The sequence below is a fragment of the Phyllostomus discolor genome, chromosome 4 (assembly GCF_004126475.2).
Source record: "Phyllostomus discolor isolate MPI-MPIP mPhyDis1 chromosome 4, mPhyDis1.pri.v3, whole genome shotgun sequence".
Lineage (NCBI taxonomy): Eukaryota > Metazoa > Chordata > Mammalia > Chiroptera > Phyllostomidae > Phyllostomus > Phyllostomus discolor.
The window spans coordinates 138,505,730-138,527,842 of NC_040906.2; the positions used below are offsets into that span (position 1 = coordinate 138,505,730).

The 22,113-nt window shown below is 41.7% G+C and overlaps 1 protein-coding gene across 3 annotated transcripts in view; it reads left to right on the forward strand.

The window, feature by feature from the left end:
- Window positions 1-15,497, forward strand: part of KCNQ5 (potassium voltage-gated channel subfamily Q member 5) — a 503,899-nt gene extending 488,402 nt beyond the window's left edge. For all 3 annotated transcript variants that reach the window (XM_028509310.2, XM_028509311.2, XM_028509313.2), the window contains 3 exons: window positions 8,052-8,183; window positions 10,160-10,286; window positions 11,330-15,497. In XM_028509310.2, coding sequence (XP_028365111.1) covers window positions 8,052-8,183; window positions 10,160-10,286; window positions 11,330-12,292 — 1,222 coding nt within the window. In that variant the 3' untranslated portion in view covers window positions 12,293-15,497. The remainder of the gene's footprint in view (window positions 1-8,051; window positions 8,184-10,159; window positions 10,287-11,329) is intronic.
- Window positions 15,498-22,113: the final 6,616 nt, after the last annotated feature.

Genomic DNA, 22,113 nt, shown 5'->3' on the forward strand with positions numbered 1-22,113 from the left:
CCCATCAATGCAGGGGTTATATTAAATTTCTTGGGTTTTTTATTCATGTTTAGAGAGAGGAGAAGGGAGGGAGAAAGAGAGGGAGAGGAGCATCGATGTGGGGAGAGAAACATCCATCAGTTGCCTCTTGCATGCCCTCAGCTAGTGACATGGCCCACAACCCAGGCATGTTCCCTGACCAAGAATTGAACCAGCACCCTTTTGGTTTGTAGGCCAGTGCTCAGTCCACTGAGCCACACCAGCCAGGGGTAAAGTTCTTTTTTTTTTAAGATTTCATTTATTTTTAGAGAGGGAAGGGAGGGAGGTAGAGAGAGAGAGAGAAACATCAATGCGAGGTTGCTGGGGGTCATGGCCTGCAACCCAGGCATGTGCCCTGACTGGGAATCGAACCCGCGACACTTTGGTTCACAGCCCTGAGCTACCCCAGCCAGGGCCAGAGGTAAAGTTCTTTAACAAGCATGTAAGAGGCCACCAAGGTCTTCTGCCTCAGGCCAGGTTCATGGCTTTTGTTTATTCCCAGCCTCAAGGCACTTTCTCTCCCTTGCTTTGTAGTAAAAAGTCTTAGTATCTGAACTGCAATGGTCTTGAAGAAAAAAACTGAAAAGCATTTCAAATTTTAGTCTGATAGCTACTTTTGGATATTTTCTTCAATTTTCAGCACCCTCATATCTTTCCTGAAATTGAGAAGTAGTGAACACTGGGCTTCATTTCTCCCTGCAAATAACCAGGAAATGGGCCACTCACGCCTTCTGCTCACACAATCTCTCTGTGCACTTGCAGCTAGTGGCTGGGAAATCCTATAATCATGGCTGACTACTACAGTGAGACTGATGGGTGTCTCCTACATCTGGGGAATAGTAAGCAGAGGGCCTCTAGAACACGTGGTAAAGTGGAAACACTACTATTTGGAGATATGGAGAAACCACATTAGCCATGGACTAGATCGTGAAAAGGACCCTTTGAGGAAAGGAAGGTGGTCACTTTGAAGGGCAGAATGCATTCCAAGCATAAGAACCCCTTTGGGAAGACAGAGATGGAATTGGGTTGAATAGACTGACATGGCCTCAGATGTACTTGTGTGAGATTGTGAGTACAGGAAACAGGAGGAGGTCAGGCCAGCAGATAGCCTAAATGTCTTCCTTAACCCTTACAAGCTTGCCTGCCATGACCCACCCTGTGATGCTAGCTTAGTGGGGTGGTGAAAACACAGGCTGTGACATCAGCAGTTACCTGCCTCCAACCAGTTGTGCAGCCTCAGACAGGTTATTCAACCACTTGAGCTTTCACTTAGGAAACGTGGGAAATTCTTACGGTTTCAAGTTGGCATAATGCAGGTAAAGTAATCAGTGTAGCGCTAGCCATCCAGCAAGGGCTTCACTATTAGAGACCCCTTGACACTAAGTTGAGGTGGACAAGATCTGTGTCATGCTCATTTTCATATCCCCACCATCTAGCTCTGTGTCCAGTAGATGGGAATGGGGCACTTAGATCAAATTCATTAAATTTGAGAGGAGACAGAAGCAGTTTTAGACATCCCAGTGATGACCAGAGAAATGAGGAAATGCTGCAGGGACCAAGGATGACAAGACTAAGCAGTCAGAGATGGGCTTTCTTGGGCTTAGCTCAGTCTCTCAAGTTTTCCATTTGATTTTGACCATGAAAATCATGTCCATTCCTGGCTGGTGCAGCTCAGTGGACCCAGCACTGGCCTGCAAACTAAAAGGTCACTGGTTTGATTCCCAGTCAGGGCACAGGTCCCCAGTAGGGGATGCACAAGAGGCAACCACACATTGATGTTTTTCTCCCTCTCTTTCTCCCTCCACCCCCTCTCTCTAAAAAAGTAAATAAATAAAATCTTTTTAAAAAATCATGTCCAGTCCCTGGAGAAAGGAGTGGGGATTGGGTGGAAGGAGGGAGGCTGAGGTAACTAAATGATAGAAGCAGCTCAAATCACCTGACCCTGGTGACAGGGTCTCCACTCAAAAACGGTCATCATTCAATGGCCAAAATGGTCAGGAGCCTCAGCAAGTGTGCCTCACATTCACTTCCCACAGAATGACGTGATTTTTAGAAGCACTTAGAGTAGTCTCTTAGGACCAAAAAAAAATGAATGTTTTACTCTTTTTAGACTCTAACTACATGTTTTCATCTGTGTTTCTTGAAGGTTCTATGATACTAAAGATTCATTCGGCCTACGTAATTACTATCCCATCAAAGTCTTCACATTTGGTACTTACTGATTTATTCCTTGACGTTCAATGTTTTCATTTTTCTTCCTTACTTCCTCATAATGACAGCTTATTGTTGTGATTTAATTTCTTTGTGAAATGCTAATCATATTAGTTATCTAAGGTGAAAGAATATTATATTTTTATGATTTTCAGAAGCAGTTCTATTTAAATAACTTTTCTAAACCAGGCAGGTCCTGCCTATTAATGAGTGAACATTTCTTCTACTTTAGAAAGTATTTTGGTACTCATGAAATGGAGTCAAAGGCTTATGCTGCTCCTGAAATGTGCCTGAAGATCTCAGGTCTATTCTAAGTCATTCTTTTTAGATCACTACAAGAGTCTGCCTTGTCACAGAAGACCGACAAGGTCTTTGAACAGCTAGAGAGTAGCTAATCCTCATTCATTTCTACAGTGAACATTTATTGCATGTCTAATACTGGCCAGAGAATGCATGGAAGGCCAGGGTAAAAAACCCAGACTCCGATACCAAGTCCTGTGAGTGAGATACAAAGCCACAGACTCAGCTGCATAACAGTCATTTGAAAGCACAGAGCAGACCATCTACCCCTGAGGAGCAGTCAGGAAAGGTTGCCTGGAGAAGTCAATGTTTGACTTGAGTCTGGAACAGTTAGCATTTTAAGTACAGTGCCAAGACAGAATGCTGAGACATGCGCACTTTGGTGACAAGAAAATCCAGAAGGGCGGGATTGCAACTTCATGCAGAGAGATGAACAGAGGTGAGCATCTGGAGAGAGAAGATAGGAGCTCTCTGCATCTGTTACCCTCTTCTCTCTCAGGTCGCCCACTGAATCTCCTTCCAGAGCCTATCAAGGGGAAAAGACACAACCTGTATGCAAGGACCTCATACAGCCTCATGGCGGAGGTTGATATATCAGCAAATAGTTACAATGTGGTATGTTGTGTACTAAAATAGAGGTTGATAGACAAGTGATTAACCGCTTTGGAAGAATTACAGAAATTTCCATTAAAAGGTGACTTTAGAGCTGAGTCTTAAAGATATTGTAGGGTTTCCAAAAGAGAAAATAGTATATGCAAATAATTGATGTATATGTTTGATTGAATGGTGTTTTGTGAACCTACAAATATTTTATTGTTGCTGGAACCTCAAGTTCCAAGGAGGAAGTGGGAGCGGTTGAGGCAAGAGGGATAAACAGAGGCCAGTCCACATACAGCCCTACAAAATGTGCTAAGGAGTTTGATGTTTACCCAATAGGCCATGGAAAACCAATGGGGGCTTTTGGAGGGGGAGGGGTAATACGGTCATCTTTGCATTTTGAAAGGTTTATTCTTTCTAATGCAGATAGAAAGGAGGAGATAGTTTTGAGAGCTCTCAGTACATGCTTGGTCTGCCCTTAGAAAAGGAAAAAGGCTGTTGTTATCCTTCATATATTTATTTTAAAAATACTTATACTTTTAGGCCCTGGCCAGGTAGCTCAGTTGGTTTGAGTGTCATCCCGATATACCAAGGTTGCAGGCTCGATTTCTGGTCAGGGTACATACAAGAAGCAACAAATGAATGCCTAAGTGGAATAACAAATCGATATCTCTCTCTCCCCCCACTTCTCTCTCTCTCTCTAAAATCAATTTTAAAAAGTACTTATGCTTTTAAACATTCTTCCACATGTATAAAACATATTACCGAATTTAGAATTCTCTTATCTCACCTCAGACCCCTTCAATGTTTTTCTTTTCAACTCACAACAAAGCCAGTTAAGAAAACTTATTTGAGCCTTGGCTGATGTGGCTCAGTGGACTGAGTGCTGGTCTGTGAACCAAAGGGTTGCCAGTTCAATTTCCAGTCAGGGCACATGCCTGGGTTGCAGATCAGGTCCCCAGTAGGGGACACATGAGAGGCAACCACACATTGATGTTTCTCTCCCTCTCTTTCTCCTTCCCTCCCCACTCTCTAAAAATAAATAAATAAAATATTTTTTAAAAAGAAAATCTATTTGATCTCCATATTAGAAAACTTAATTCTTTTTTAAAGAATTTAAAAGATTTTAAAGAATTTAAAATCTTTTTTAAAAGATTTTATTTATTTTTAGAGAGGGGAAGGGAGGGAGAAAGAGAGGGAGAGAAACATCAATATGTGATTGCCTCGTGTGCCTTCTCCTGGGGACCTGGCCCACAACCTAGACATGTGCCCTGACGGGAATTGAACTAGCAACCCATTGGTTCAGTCTGGTGCTCAATCCACTGAGCCACACCAGCCAGGGTGGAAACTTAATTCTTAATATGTGAGATGATTTTATACACTCAGTAATGCACTGATAAACTTAACAATCAGCTCTCCTAGAGGCTAAAGTCCTGGTTTGTAGTGTTGGCTGATTTCCATAGTATAAATACAGCTACCAAAATTACTATCACACTATCAGTGTGACATCACCGAACAAGAAGTTGGGAGAGATGTGCAACATTACGCTGTTAGCATCTCCATCATACAGACACAAAAGATGTGTGCAACTCAGGAGCAGAGAGAGTAACATGTAGTAAAATAATTAGGAAGTAATGAAATTTTGAGTAAAGATTACGTTTGTTTTAATGTAATTTATTTATTGTAATTTACATAAGTTAATTTTTAATAATAGCTGTGTCTAACAACCAAAAAAATTCCTAAAGCTGTAATAATCAGCTCTTTGGAGTCAGTACAAGCCTGCTCCAGACCATCACTGCATATATTCCTCTTTTCCAAATAATTAGAGTGGTATTTATTAACCCAACTTGCATTGTTCCACATGAAGGTGGGAAAGCCTGTAAATAAAGCACTAGGGGAAAAGCACTACCACCTGAAGGGGGATATAATGTGTAAAAATAAATGGGAAGCCAATTAAGAATTTTAATATGTACTCTACTTTGCATACCTCTTATCATATGACCATACTGAAATAACATAAAAGACTATCAATTTCCTATTTCATATTAATTAAAATTATAAGTTTTGACAAAAACTTCAAAACATGGATTTTCTTTTAATTTGGCTAATTTGTATAGTAAATTATGTAAATAAAAATAAAGTTATTTAAGGTCTCCCTAAAATATGACTGAGGGCTAGAATGTAATATTGCCCATTCTTCAATGGAAGGCCTCCAGGCTGTTCCTCTTGTTAAAATATTTGTGAAAGGGTAAGAAAAAAGCGTGCACAACATCAAGACAAGCTATCATACTAAACCCACACAACATTCTTCGAGGAAACAAGGGCAGGTCCCCATTAGTGCAAACGGAACTCAGTTTACAGGGGCAAGCAGACACGCCGCTGGCCCCAAACGCCTGAGCTACAGCCAGCGGGAACACATCCACCATGCAAAGTTTGTCCCTCAGCAGGTAGGGCGGCTTCTACCACCCTGGGCAAGAAAAAACTGCCAAAGCTCACAGTTAACCCCAACATCCCCAGAAATGATGCCATGGGAAACCAGGAGGCGATGTGGGGGTGAGACCCAGACAGATCTGGGGGGCATCCTGGCTTTGCCTCAGACTGGTTGCTAGTTTGAGGCCAAGTCAGTTCTCTGAACCTCATTTTCCATAAATTTAAAGGGAGATAAAAATATCTTATCACGTACTGTTCAACATAAGACATATAAATAGTTCACATAACAAGTGGTAATAATGTTGAAAATACAAACAATAGTGACAACCATAAAAACCACGTAGGGGAGTATAAAGGTGATTTTCCCTTTTCCCTGCCCACCCAGGTACCATCAGCTACTTGGAAGATAAGCAAAGAGGGTTTCTGGGCTTTTCTGTCCTGGATGCTGTGGCTCAGTTGGTTAGAGCTTCATCATAAACAAGAAAGGGTGTAAGTTTGATTCCCAGTCAGGGCACATACCTAGGTTGTGGGTTCGATCCCCAGTTGGGGTGCATACAAGAAGCAACTGATTGATGTTTCTCTCCCTCTCTCTCTCTCTAAATCAATAAGCATGTCCTCAGTGAGGATAAGGAAAAAAGAGAGAGGTTACATTAAAACAGATTTCCTTTACTTTCTGCTAATAACTTTGTTTAAATGTCTTTGAAAAAAAAAACCTATCTTGAATGGAGATTGGTTGAGAAAATGTGGTAGAAAAAGTAAGAATATTATGGATATTCTTGGATATCTATATTCTTATGGATACCATATATAGAGATATATATTAACTATATTCATTGTGGTGATGATTTGTAATATATACGAATATCAAATCATTCTCTTGTACATCTGAAACTAATGTCAATTATACCTCAATTTACAAATACAATATGTATTATGGGTAAATGACTCAGGGATAATTAGGATACAATTAATTTGAAGTTAATACAATTACACGATAGAGTTTGGGGCTTTTTAACCAGTAAAGCAATTTGGATTCCTTGCAGTTGGCTACCACTTAGGATAGGTAATGAGGATTTTCTGTTTACACTCCACATTTGTTCCTAATCTTCCCACTTTCCACCAAGGGATGATAAATCTTGGTTCATAGAGCCTTGCTGACTGATTCCCAGCGTGGGACCCATGGATGTGATAATGGGAGTCTATGGGTCATTTAATAGCTGAAAAAGCACCAAGACTCAACATTTACCTGTAATAAAGCTGCACAGACTCATTACAATGTTATGGTTCTTTGCTTTCTTCAGGAATTATATCATATTGCAGTCACTGGTTACCTTAGGTAGCTTAGCTATTTATGGCATCATGGAATTTTATGGTAAAATATTGTTTTAAAGCATGGGGTCCATGTTGGGGGGAGGCACAGCAATAAAAAAAATCTCTAGTTCTGAAAGGCTTAGATATCCAAACTTAGTTGATGAGTGTGTTATGTCTGAAACAAAGGAAACTTGGCTAGCTAATGAAACAGTGCTCTGCAAAAATAATTTATAAAGTAAAGTTTTCATAAATTTCTATACAGATGTACATTTTTCTACATAGAATAAGAGAGTTTTGCAGATACATCTGCATCTTAAAAATGAATATTGTTAGGATTTTGCTGGAGTAGCTCAGTTGTTTGGGCATCATCCAGCAAACTGAAAGGTTGCTGGTTCAAATACCCATCAATGCATATGCCTGGGCTGCAGGTTCAGTCCCTAGTGGGACAAGTACCAATGGCAACCAATGGGTATTTCTCTCTCACATCGATGTTTCTCTCCCACTTTTTCTTCCTTCCTTCCTCTCTCTCTAAATTAAAATAAAGTTTTTTTAAAAAGACACCCCATTTATTTTTTAAAATTTAATGAATATTGTTACATAGAAACCATTTTAACAACTTTTATATTTTATAAGTGATGCATGCAATCACTACATGGACTTCTAGGGGTGACACAGAAAAAGTAGAATTGCATTTTGACTTTCATTTTATTTTTTTAAGATTTATTTATTTATTTTTAGAGAGGGAAGGGAGGGAGGGAGAGAGAGAGAGAGACATCAATGTGCAGTTGCTGGGTGCCATGGCCTGCAACCCAGGCATGTGCCCTGGCTGGGAATTGAACCTGTGATGCTTTGGTTCGGAGCCTGTGATCAATCCACTGAGCTACACCAGCCAGGGCTTGACTTTAATTTTAAATCAAGGTTTCAACAAACATTAAAAAGGTACAAAAGTTCATAGTCCCTTTTTTAGTGTGTTTTTCTATTCTCAAGGTGTGCCCCACATAACATATTCTTAAATTGTCCACTGTAATCTCAGGCTTTTATATTGCATTCTATAGGAGCCTAAAATAATTTGATACACAACTTTTTTCCCAGAATTCCTTGCATTTATTTACTACTAGTAAGCTATCTTTGTACCTTCTTTCATGAAGTTATGAAGATTAATGTGTAATCTGTTGCTCTTACAGAATTATGAAATTTCATGTTGCAAAGCGAAAGTTTAAAGAAACATTGCGCCCATATGATGTAAAAGATGTCATTGAACAGTATTCTGCTGGTCACCTGGACATGTTGTGTAGAATTAAGAGCCTTCAAACACGGTAAGCAATGAAAATGTTATTTGTTGTCAAAAAAAAGGCATGGAAACTATCTGGGAAGAACTCTGTAGTCAAGAAAACCCTTAAATTCCATAGTTCCAATTCATTTTTAGTGGACAACTGGACCTAGCTTTTAACACAGATTTTACTTAAGGATCTAAATCAGGTACTAAAAGCCTTCAATTTGCAGGGTCTCATTTTCCTCATCTGTAAAAATGAAGATAATGTCAGGGCTTTCCTCATAGGATTGTCATGAGAACTGAATGAGTTAATGGGTTAAATGACTGCTTGATAAATACTAATGGCTATTTTGGTTCATCTGAATTATCACTGCTGCTGCTGCTGTTTTGTTTTCACCAGAATCCTAACCATCCTTCGAGAATGAACTAGTCTTCTTCTCTCCTTAAACTTTACCTGCCTATCCACCCCACAAAAATAGTCCTTCACCTGTCTGACCTCCCAGAGCACTTGAAGCCTGCTGTGGAGATAAAAGCCCCCTGAATATTTGTATATTGTGCCGGGGTCAAGACTGGCTGGCTCTCGTGTTGCTTTCTGGTTGCAAGTTCGTTCTCCTTGCTGCGACTAAGACTTGGCCTTTCCCTTCCTTCATGTGCTGTAAACACCAAACACACGCTGTCTTTCCAGTGAGCATCTTATCGAGTAATTAAAAGAAATGAGTTCAATGTGTTATTCCAACTATATGTGTTTCATTGTGTTATCTTGAAGGCAAAATATTTAGTCAATTCAGTTTTTTAAGGGTCTTGCTTCACTATCAGGCACAAATTACCAGCATTTGTGATTAAACAGTTCTTAAAATACAAGCATGGAGTCTAAAATGTTTGTTTATATGCCCACAGCACATTCAGCCAGGATGAAGGATGTGCTAGGCCCTTAGTAAAACACCTGTTGATCACTTACAAATAATTACAATCTGTTCATTCATTCTTTCAACAGATAATTATTTGAGCCTGCAATGTGTGCCATGCACTGTGGACATCCAAATATTAATAAAATAATAACCCCGTCCTCTTGAGCTTACAGTCTAATAGATTAGATGTCACAACAGAAGATAGGCCCTGCCTGTATCTCTATGCAGATGAAGTAAAACTGGAAAGTTGAGTTGGTACTCCTGGCAATTCAGTTGTAAAGCACACCAAAGAAGAAAGTACTACAATTCCCTGACTTAGCCTGACTGAGTGTCTTTGGAAATTGTTTTAACTCATCCTGTGGTCATGCTACAATCTTTGCCTAAGTGGTAGTGGTCTTCAAAGTCCTTTAATAGAACTATATGTGGGTCCCAAGGTTTTTGCTGCAGAATTTCCAGAACTAATCTAGGGCATCTAGATAATGTAGAGTATATTTTCCAACTAGAATTCCAATAGTTTTCTTATCTGCTTATCTCCCACATATCAGATGTACATGTTCAGTAAATAATCTATTAATATGAAATAGTCATAATCATGATTTTGTTATATTTTAAATAGTTGAATTCAGGAAATATTTAGTCAAACACAGAAAAGACAAATTGCTATGTAGTTTAAGACAATTTTGCCTTCAGAAGATCACCCATAAGTGATTTCATCATGGACCAGAATAGTGAGAAAATTAATCTCATGTGTAATTTTCATGTTAAGAAAATAAGAACATCAACTGAAACTATTTTGTTTTCATTTCATCTTACATAAATTAAAGATAATTGTTCCCTGGCTGGTGTGGCTCTGTGGACTGAGTACAAGATTTTGAACCAAAGGATCACTGGTTCGATTCCCAGTCAGGGCACATGCCTGGGTTGCAGGCCAGCGGCCAAAGAGGGGTCACATGAGAGGCAACCACACATTGATGTTTCTCTCCCTCTCTTCCTCCCTTCCCCTCTCTAAAAATAAATAAATAAAATCTTTTTTTAAAGATAACTATTTAATTTTTCTTGTCAAAACACTCCATCTTCAGTCTCATAATCAGATGTCCTCTTTCTCTGATAGTGTTGATCAAATTCTTGGAAAAGGGCAAATCACATCAGATAAGAAGAGCCGAGAGAAAATAACAGCAGAACATGAGACCACAGATGACCTCAGTATGCTCGGCAGAGTGGTCAAGGTTGAAAAACAGGTACAGCTGAGCAATAATGGTTAAAATTTTAGCCAGAATTATTTTTTAAACCAAAACTGATTATAGGCAGTTGGGTGTATTAACATATTGTGATTACTATATTTAATAGTAATTAATATATTTTAAAATTAAGTAATTAATATATATTTAAATTTAATATATTTTAAATATACATTAGTTACACTAATAAAAATTAAGAAATAAAAGCAAGAAAAAGTGAATAATATTCTGTGTATAAACAGAATTCTCTAAACACTTGGACTTCCACATAAAGAATAGAAAATTTCATCTAATCAAACATGAAGCAATTATAGATTTTCAACAGTAAGATAAAAAATATCTACTTTTTATTTGTGTTTTGGTTATTTTCATTGTCTCTCCCTAGGTCACTCTTTTAAAAAAATCTCATTATCACGATTATGGTACATTGAATGTTTGTCAACCCTCAGCTGTATCTCATACAAAGACCATTTTCCAGAAATCAAGTTGGTCTCCCAATTTAATAATAAATATTTCTGATATTAATTCTAAAACATTTTGTACCTTGATTTTTAAATTCGGAATCATCCAGATTGATATTTAAGATCTTGGTTTTATGATAGAATAAGCTCCCTCTAAACTGCAGTAGAGTTCCAGTACATCTTCACAGAAGAGGCTTAGGAATGCCAGCCTGATTGGACTAGGGAGTCTTGGAGCTGTGTTTGTACCATAATTGTATGGTTTTTGAGAATATCAACTGTCCACTTCAAAGAACTAAGAGTGAGGGGTGTCGAGGAAGATTACAGAGAGGTCCAGCACCCCTCTCTCCTTCTAAGTCCTCCCTTGACCCTTCTACTGCTAGACATCACGTTCTAAAGTGCTACTAAGTGGGGAAATAAATAAAAAATTAAGTAAGATAGTACTAAATAGCAGGTCTGCATTATAGCAGGTCACGTTCAGTGTTTTACTGTATTGACACACCCTGATTTCCTTTTGTTAATTCTAGACGTGCAGCCCATTCTTAACAGGTTATAGTCACACGTAACCATTCTCCCCGTTTTTAGGTGCAGTCCATTGAGTCCAAACTGGACTGCCTACTGGACATATATCAGCAGGTCCTCCGGAAAGGCTCCGCCTCAGCCCTCACTTTGGCCTCATTCCAGATCCCACCTTTTGAATGTGAACAGACATCTGACTATCAAAGCCCCGTGGACGGCAAAGACCTGTCCAGTTCCGCACAGAACAGCGGCTGCTTAACCAGATCAGCTAGTGCCAACATCTCCCGAGGCCTGCAGTTCATTCTGACGCCAAATGAGTTCAGTGCTCAGACTTTCTATGCGCTTAGCCCTACTATGCACAGTCAAGCAACACAGGTGCCATTGAGTCAAAGTGATGTCTCCTCAGTGGCGGCCACCAGCAACATTGCAAACCAAATAAATGCGGCGCCTAAGCCGGCAGCCCCAACAACTTTACAGATCCCGCCTCCTCTCCCAGCCATCAAGCACCTGCCGCGGCCAGAGACTCTGCACCCAAACCCCGCGGGCTTGCCGGAAAGCATTCCTGATGTCACCACCTGCCTTGTTGCCTCCAAGGAAAATGTTCAGGTTGCACAGTCCAATCTGACCAAGGACCGATCTCTGCGGAAGAGCTTTGACATGGGAGGAGAAACTCTGTTGTCTGTCCACCCGGCGGCGCCCAAGGACTTGGGCAAATCTCTGTCTGTACAAAACCTGATCAGGTCGACAGAGGAACTGAATATACAGCTTTCAGGGAGTGAGTCAAGTGGCTCCAGAAGCAGCCAAGATTTTTACCCCAAATGGAGGGAATCCAAATTGTTTATAACTGATGAAGAGGTGGGTTCAGAAGAAACGGAGACAGACACTTTTGATGCCGCACCGCAGCCTGCCAGGGAAACTGCTTTTGCGTCAGACTCTTTAAGGACTGGAAGATCTCGATCATCTCAGAGCATTTGTAAGGCAGGAGAAAGTACAGATGCCCTTAGCTTGCCTCATGTCAAACTGAAATAAGTTCCTCATTTTCTTTCTAGGCATAGCAGTTTCTTTAGCCATACATATCATTGCATGAACTATTTTGAAAGCCCTTCTAAAGTTGAATTTGCAAGAATCAGGAAGAACGTGAAAGGCAGTTTATAAGCCCATTATCTTTTAATTGCATGAAAATGCATGTTTAGGGATGGCTGAAATTCCAAGGTACAGCAACATTAACCCACTCATTTAGTAAGATACCTTGAGTAAAAAATCCTGAGAAATCAAATACAGCTAATGCTGTGGAGTGTATGAAAATTAGTCATTTAAAAGATTTGACTCTGTATTTTGGAGTTATGGGAGTAAACACCTTCAAATTTCAGCCATTTCTGCTTTGCGATTAAATGCAAAATACGTTTCCAAAATTAGGCCATAATGTATATGTAAACACAATGGCTCTCATCAACAGCTGCTAACAAGGTACCAAGTAAAGCAGAATTTGGGGATAGTAGAAATGGCTGCTTATTTCAAGATATATTTGCCAACTCATTCCTATTCAGTCATGTTATTATTAATGTAATTTGAATGTCAATATGTGTGCTTTTGGTGATTTAACGCTGTAGCAAGCAATGTTGCACATCATTTTCATGTTGTTCTTATTGAGAGAATGTTCTTCAAATAGAAAATGTGCAAATCCTGAAATTCAGGGCCAGTGGGGCAAATAGACTGACTCTTCAACACATTTGACTTTATGGAAATATATTCTCCAGTACCTGGGTCAACTTTACAAGTGGTCAACTTCTACATAAACAAATGAAAGTAGAACGGCCAGTGTGATTGGGCTGACTTCTCTCCACAGCAGCGCCAGCCCAGGCTCACGAATACTGCCTACAGAGAGGAGAGCGAGAGAAGCTGTTTCTACTAAGCTGGTAACACAGGCAGGATTCCAGGGAATGAGACGTGAGTGAGACTGAGATGGGAAAGGCTTGAGAAGAACTCAGACACAACACAGGGAATTAAGTGAAGTTCAAGAAAATGACTTCCCCTCAAAGGGCAGTGAGAGGGAGAGGAACAAACCAAAATAAAAGAACTTGATTTTCTTAGGAAATGAGTACTGCTAAGGAATTCAACTACCTAAACATCTTATTCTTATATAGAAACAGAGAATTTTGCAAGGTATTTATTTTTTAATATGTCCTGAGTGTTCTTTGCTATTATGTAGCACACTTTGCATATGAAAGGGTGAAACTAAACCTCCTTTACTTTTTATACCATAGTGAACATTTTCTATTCACCCCAAGAATATTGCTCCAAATCTGAAATTGTTGGTTCAGTTTCCTGGAATAACATTTCTAGTTAGAAGCCAGGTGACACTGGCAGAGTCTGCAAATATAAACACTTCATCATATAACATGACAGCCCAAAGCCCAAGAGAAACAAAATTAAAAAAATATATTTACCAGAAAGCAAGCAATGCTGACTGCTCGTGAGAAACCAGTCTAGTGATCTCGGACCAGCAGAACTTCAACCAAGGTAATGGCCTTCAAAAGGCAAAGAGAAGCAAGACAGTGCTTCAAGTCAGTTCAATTCTAGCCACAGAAGGACTTTTAAAAATCCTCCCTCCCCCCCCCCCACAGGTAGTGCTGCCTCCACAAATACTTGTCCAGCACCCAGAAGAATGAGCAGGATTATCAGCTGGATACCCAAAAGCAAGAGGGGGCCCTGAAATCCACCAGTCCTTCCCAGTTCTTTCTCACAACTGACTTTCTCCATCCCTTACTCTTTCCTCACTTTTCTTCTCCATTAACTGCTTGTTGATTCCCTGCCACTATTTTGCTTTTGAATCTCACCAGGCCTTAACCAGCCTCCATCCACAAGTAAACTGCTTCTGTGTTCTACCCAAAATGTGCTTCTCAACCTTTGAAAATCTTTGTCCCTTTTGACAGACACTGAAATTTTGAAAGCTTCCTCTTCTCACCCACCCCTGAGTTCTAGCGCACTCCCCTGGAGAGGATGGTTCAGAATCTTTGCTGCTGGAGACATACAGAAGATAGAATCTAATTTTACACTCCAGTTGAAAAGATTTTATCAAGTTTTCAAAGCAATTATTTTCATTTTTGAAACATAGAATCTTAGTAAATTATCAAATACAATCTTTCATCTCCACTCAGCCTGAAGTTGTGATACACCCTCTATAGGAGGTTACTAACGCACATACACGTACACACACCCCTCAATGGACCTAAAGCCAGATAGATACCTGTATGCACTTGGAGGAAGAGGATGGCGGTAGCAACTTTCAGGTAGCACTGATTTTTGGACACACCCTGTCCTGGGTCAAATCCCACTGGCAGCAGGAATTCTGAATGTACTGGGAACCCCTCCTTGGGCCTCTTTAGGCCTCAAACACAGCACGGTGTATTCAGCATTGCTGAAGAGAGAAGAGTCAGAAACAAAACCTATGAACATCACTGAGGTCTTAATTATTGCAAATGTGATAAACCACATTGTGGAAAACCTTTATACATTGAAGCCATGACCATATCGTGTCTACCTTACTCTAGCACACAAAAAATCTTGGATGTTCAAAGATAGTTGCATTGTGTGAAAAACATAGGGTTCTGTCTGTTGCGTTTCTCTCTGGGGAGTGCAGAGAGGTCTCCCATTTACATCTAGCAAAGTACCATTGGTGAATCCCAGTGGTGTCTTGAAGCACAGTTTAGCTGAACACTGAGTAACCACCTGCTCTCTCAGCTCAAGTTTGTCTGCCTTCTTCAGCACGCAGGGTTGATCAAGGTGACACTTGATGGCAAACATCCCTTATATGAGGTTAACTAAAAAACGTTCTGTGTCTGATCTAAATGTTTGCTTTGTGTTCAACTAAATTAATATCTGCAGATTACAAGTTTTGTTTAAAGTAAGCCACTTTATTGAGTTTGTAAGTCTTTATCTCCTATTCAAAGGTGCCTTTCTCACCTCCTTTGACTCAGTGATTCTGAAAGTTCTTAATCTGCAGGTAAAACAGGTAAAAGGAGGAAACTAGGCACACAGGGACTAATTCTCATGCCCATTTGCAAAGCAAAACTGTAAGGAATAATGACACAAGTAACTAAATTAATGGATCACTTAAGAAAATATCATAAATATTACCTTATCTCCCCAGAAGCTGATTTTCTTTTGCCTTAAAATGACTTGGTTGTTGTTTTTGTAAAAGAAATTTAACTTAATATTATTACGTGCATTTAAGTGAGTAGTTCAAAAACTTATGTATGACAATGCAATTGTCTGTTTCCTGAAAACAAATCAGGAATATCCATTTCAAGCTACCATTAAAATGTAATTTCCTTTGCTCTCTTTCACTGGGATTATTTGTTTTAAAATAAAACATTAAAAAGATGCCTAAACAACTGACATGACTGTTTTTATCTGGAATTAACTGGTATGTTCTGAACTTACTGGTCGCAGTCAACCAAACTGACTATACAAATTTGGGGCTGAGCTATAAAAATTATTGTTTTGCACCCTGGGTAGTGTGGCTCAGTGGAGTGAGCACCGGCCTGTGGACAAAAAGGTTGCTGGTTCCATTCCCGGTCAGGGCACATGCCTGGGTTACAGGCCTGGTCCCTGGATGGGGGCCTGCAAGAGGCAACCAATCAATGTTTCTCTCTCACATTAATATTTCTCTCCCTCCTTCCCCCTCTCTCCAAAAATAAATAAAATAAAATAAAAAATGTCTTCCTGTGAGGTTGCTGAAGAAATAACTGGTCATTTGGAAAGAGAGGTTTCTAAATGTTTTTGAGGGGAATTTATTCTAAAAATAAATAAATAAAATCTTTAAAAAAAATTTTTTTAAATATAAGCTCTCAGACCTTGAAGTAGCCACTTTTATTAGCCTGGTTTCAAGTGCTCCCAGAATCTAATACAGTAAAAATTGTTTCTTTAAAACTTTTTAAATTTATACTAATTGCAATAAGAGTTGACCGTGGCCTACCTAATTCCTCATTATTGAAGTTTTTACTACATTTCAAAGCAGAAATTTATCAGACACATTATGTGCAAACTATAGATTTATACGCTACCCTGGAAATCGTAGCACCACAAAACTGGTGAATAGAAAAAGTGTTTCTATTCAAATAAATAAGTAGAAGATCCAAAGGTACGTTAATATGATACATTTCTCTTTGCCCATTCACATGAGTTACTTCATTTCTATCATAATAGTGTTGACCACTCTAAGCCAGCACGCCCCAGGCTAGACATGAGGGTCCCAGCACTCCCATACATGTCACAACTCCTACCCCTACTTTTTTACCTTTTCATTGACATGCTCTTTTTCTTATCACTACTAATGCTCATCTCTCCATTAATTGCTGCTTCTTCCTTCCTTTCCCCTTTGCCTAAGTTGCTGTGACTACCCTCCTGGATTGCCAAACCCTATTCATGCCTGTGACTCCAAGTAACTAAGTATTTACACCATTCCATTGCTACAGCTCAGGGTGGAGTCATGAGAATGTCATGCCACACACATCCTAGGTGACAGATGCTTTCGAGCATCAGTGAAGCTCCTCACCTGAGCCCTCTGGGCAATGCTGCATCACCACCTCCCGTTACCAGAGGTCCTAACACAGGGCTTGGTGGAGGGGAGGCCTCCACCACTCCAGGATGGGAACTCTTGCCTTCAAAGGAAGGCTGTTCTGCTCTGGATCCCCAAGGCCCTGGGTGCTCCTGTCAGCCCTCTCCTCCCCCATATCTACAGCTTCTCAATCTCATTCTTTTTCTTCGTAAACGTGAGTAAGCTTCTCCCGAGTTACCAGCAATGCTTTAGAATGTACCTTCCTCTTTATTCTACTCTACATCTCCCCTTTAGAACCAAACTACATATAAGATAAATATCACAAGGTTTTCCATTTCCACAGCATTCATCCACAAACCAGCACATGGTAGTCAGACCCATGCCTACCCAACATCACAGAAAATCCCTATGAGTTCACCCATGGGCTTCTAGAAACTGATTCAGTCAATTAACACATTCAGTCAGCATCCCTTTTGGCCTGAGATAGTTGACACTGTGACCTTTCTGGCTCAATCATCTTGATTCACCTCTCTAACCTCCTGACAGGTTTTCATCATGGAACTGTCAGTGTTCCCACAGGCTCCATCACCAGCCTCTTCTCTTCTCTCCTGACCCTTCCTGCTCTCCCTCAGGTAGCCTTACCTATGATCTCCACTAGCTATGCCAGAGGAGCTCACCCAACCACAGACCTGCTGCCCACATTTCCCTTCTGAGAATCACCTCTAAATGTCGTCACTTGGCCCAAAGTCACCTCAGATGCCCAGACTGAAACTACTTGAAAGCAGGGACATTTCACTGGCATTATAACTTCAGCTTCTTACCCTGTGCCATGCAGTAGGTACTCAATAAAGCTGAATGAATGAAAGTGACTCAGTCTCTCTGGGCCTTTTACTCAGCTTTCAGCAATCCCCAACCTGCAACTTCAGATGCCTTTCAGTCAACAGGAGGGTGATCATTAAGCTTTGTTCATACTGTCATGGATCTGTTACTTCTCTCAATGTTCTCTGTACTTTTCTAAAGGGGCCTGGGAGGAAATTAACACCAAATAATGAGTAATCACGTTTCTACAGGGCCTGAAAGAGCAGACCCTCCCCCATTCCCACCAAGGCCTCCCCGTCTTTGGCCCCCATCCCTCTCCATCCCCCAAACACAACTGGCTCAGACCCCGTAGATGACACCCATGCCTAGACTTTTCCTATTCACTGAGAAGGCTGACTTCTCTCAACTTCACTGTAGGCTCCAAGGGGGAAAAAGGGGGGATCTAGTCTCCCTTCCCCTATTCCTGAGCCCTGTAACACCACATTTCTGCTCCTTACCTGTCTTTACTCTCTATCTTACCAAAGCCGGGCCCCCAGCCAGAGAGGCCTACAGAGTGTCTGATCCCAGACTTGAGAATAACAACCCACGCTTAGTGACTGCATATGGTGCCAATACATGCTTCCCAGGTGTTACCTCATTTAATCCTCACATTACCCCAGGTAATGTATCAGGATGCATTTGGCCACAGGTATATGAAAATCCTGGTTGAAACAACCTAAAACATAAGGACATTCTATTGTCTAACATAACTGAGGTCCAGAGGTAGGGCGGCTCCAGGCAGAGCACAATTTGCTCAATTACATGATCAAGCTTCCAGGTTATTCCTCTGCTGTCCTCCTGGTCAGCAGGGTATTGCTGGTGGTTCCTCTCACCGTCCACAAGATGGGTGCCAGTGGCAACTGGTGCCACTCATCTCCTTGATCTCATCTAACAGAGTTGGGGGTGGGGGAGCCCTTTCCCCAACGGCGACATATAAATCCCTTTCTGACACCTGAATTGACTAATACAGGTCACATGCTTATTCTTGAACCTGGTAACAGTCGCCACGCATATACCCTGATTGGCTGAAGCCAATAAGAAGCCCTCTCCTGCCTTTGAAACTAAAAACAAGAAAGATACAAAAATAAAACAATAAAGAAGGCAGGGAGGAAGGAGAGACCTACAAAACTATAATTCTGTGGGAAGAAAGTCAGTGAATGGATGCAGGCAAAATGTACGCATGTACTATATCTGCATAGTTACAGGCAGTTACTATTAGACGAGAGAATGAATGCCCTGAGAAATCAGTAACTTGCCAATGATTAAAAAGCAATTTGGTGGTAGAGCTAAGACTTGAACACATGTAGTCTCACTCTTACGTTAATGCCTGGGTCGTGCCCACACAGCAATCTTGGTGACTGGGATTTAGAGGTCAGAATTACAGCCCCAAGAAGACAGGATGTTAATTGGTAATTCTTGGGATGAAATTTCCTTCAGAGGAAAAACAGTCTTTCTGATAATAACCTTTAAGAGTAGCACAGTTTGGTTTTCCTGCAGACATATTCATGAGTGTTTCTCTACTGTGAACCTCATCTAACTTTTGTTTAATAACTGGCCTGAAACCATGAAATCACCAAATCTTGCTGGCTTCAAAAATATATCTCAAAATCAAACATTTCGTAGCACTTTCACTGCACCTCTCCACTGCGGTCCAAAACGCCACCTTCTCTCGCCTGAGTTCTACAGTAGCCCTCTGTGAGGTGCAAGCTGCTGGAAGAGGAGGTGGAAGAGGAAGAGTTCAAGTGAGGACACGTTTAGCGCGCCACAGTCTTGGGTAGCAAAGTCCAGGTGTGCATTTGGCATTCAAAATAGTTCTAGAATGGAGATTTAGCAAGACTTACTAATCAATTTATTCACGGCTTGAAGGAACCTCAGGATCCTTTTGCTCCAGAACACCCCCTTCCTGAGCCCACCCCCAAACTTCCAGCAGTCGGGGACAATGCCTGGGTACTGACATTCGCCCGGCTGCCTGCCTGCCCACTTCCCCAGGCAGCTGGGGCAGGATATCTTCCTATCTCCATCCACCTGGACACAACACTCCACGCACCTTTCTTCTCTCATTTGTCTGTATTTAAAGGTACAGGGGGCTCCTGGGGTTCCAACGAGGGTCCCTCCTTTTCCAGAAGTCCCTGTTCTCAACTCAGAGCAGCCTGACCAGGCTCTGGGTGAGAAAAGCAGTTTGTGAAAAAGCTGTCTCTTCTGTTTCATGCTTCTTTACGGGGCTGCCCCCAGGGAACTTCCCAGGCAGCACGTCGTGGTTCCCAGGTCTCAGCACTGGAACCGCCCAGAAGCCCCTGCTGGCCTCTGGCCACGTAAGCTTATCCAAAGGTAGGAGGACAGCACATCAAAAATTTTGACCCACATGAAGTTATTTATCTGATTAGATATCTTTGCCCACAGACCACTTTCTTACATTTAGGAGATGTCTCAAACATATGCCTAGAAGGCCTGAGACAGGGTCAGGCTACAAATTCAAACTTCCACCAGCGCCCTTCACATCTTTGTCACCAATGGCAAAGCAAATCATCCCCTCACATCTCAGCTGCCCAGGGAGGTCAGTTTTTTATTACTGACAGAGTGAAATCTAATAGCATCCAGAAGAACCAACCAATTGTTGAGGGAAGTCTGAGAAAGCCTAGGATGAACCATCCTTACATATTCCTGACGGGCAAGGTCAGGGCTTTTGGGGCAGCTGCCAGCTCATCCTTGGTCAGCAGCTGGCTCTGGAAGTGCCCCACCATCTCAAGGCCTGCGGAGAGTGTCCTGGTGAGGCAGGACGCCAAGGCAGGCCAGAACCCCCAAAGGAACATTGAGGGGTTGTTCACCTAGCCCGGACTTTCCTGGCTGTCACATCCCACAAAAGCAGCTGTGACTTTAGCCCTCGCTTCTAATGAACACCTGGATTCCCAGCCACCCGAGTGATTCTCCAAGAAACTAAGACGCCCTGCAACTCCACCATCAAGCCCTCAACCATAATCAGCCAAAGACAGACCTACCTTGCACCTGCTGGTCAGAGTCTCCACTCTGCACACTCCAGATCATGAGGAGCAGCCACTGCCTGCCTCAGGTGGTCTTCATTCTAGTTTCAAAATATTTTGGAGCAGATCCACCAGGCAGAGGTTGAGGGATAGAAGGTAGTGAGGCATGAAGCTTCCCAGATGGCCTCCCTCCTTAGATTTCCACAGGCACTGTTCTAGTCTGTCTGCAGTGCTATAGCAAAATATCCTAGACTGGTTGGCATACAAACAAGCATTTCTCACAGCTCTGCAGGCTGTGAAGTCCAAGATCATGGCACCTGCAGATCTGGTGTCTGGGGAGAGCTTCCCAGCTCATAGACAGTTTTATTTTCGATGTGACCTAAGGACAAGCAAGCTCCCTGGGGCTTCTGCTATAAGAACATTAACTGCATTCGTGAGGAGAAGCCCTCCCAAAGGCCTCTGAATACCACCACCAACGTGCGAATTTGGGGGCACACAAACATTCAGACCATAACAGCTACTGCCAGCCAACTAATGACTACACGCGTGCAGTCAAAGAAAGCTGAGCTTACTTAGTGTGCTGCACCGAGACAGGGAAGAACACAGGAGTACAGAGCTTCTTCACAGGACAACGTTATGGGGAGTCTATAACTCCCCATAACGTTAGAATTTGACTGAGTGATTCTAGAGAAAATTTAGAAAAAGAGGCCAGTTTTGTAAAAATGAAGCAATTTGGTGATTGTCTTAGCCATTTTTATCTAGGAGGCAGGGAGGGAGGTTCGCCTGGTCTTGGTTGAAGTGTCACTGCCTTCATCTGGCTTCAAACACAGCACAGTGAGTGGTCTTTCTACATCTTGTTCCATCACAATCTCTAATCGGTCTTGACTGGTTAAAATGTTCCCATGATTCTGTTTGGTAGAAAACATTAGAGTCCACCTGTCAGCTTCCAGCAGCAGGCTCCTGGATCTGTTTGTTCACTTTTTGATCTCCCCTTGGCTAAAGGCAAACTCAGCCCTCAGGGCACTTGTCTGCAGGGTTCAGATCCACACCGTCATCAGAATCCACTGATCTCAAGGTTATTTGGAGAACACTGCCTGCACCTGCACTACATGTTGGGAACTGCCCTGCCTGGTATCAGAAGCTATAACCCCCACCAAGGCTAAGGCTGAGGGAGTGGCCTTGGACTGTAAGCCAGCAAGGAGACTAAAGTTTATCTCCCTGGCAGGAGCACTGCTTCTGCTGCTTCATTCATAACTGAACCCCAATGCTTGGTCAGTTAGCCAATGACGGGTAAGGTCCCCGCAAGGGGGGAACGACCTAAGACAGGCACAGTCACATGGGAAGCCTCCAAGGAAGGATTTTGGGGGCTACAGCAAAAGGGGATGATGGACCCTCGCTCCTCGGCTTTGACATAGCCTGAGTCCTCATCCTCTGGGAGAAAATCTCCTTATCTC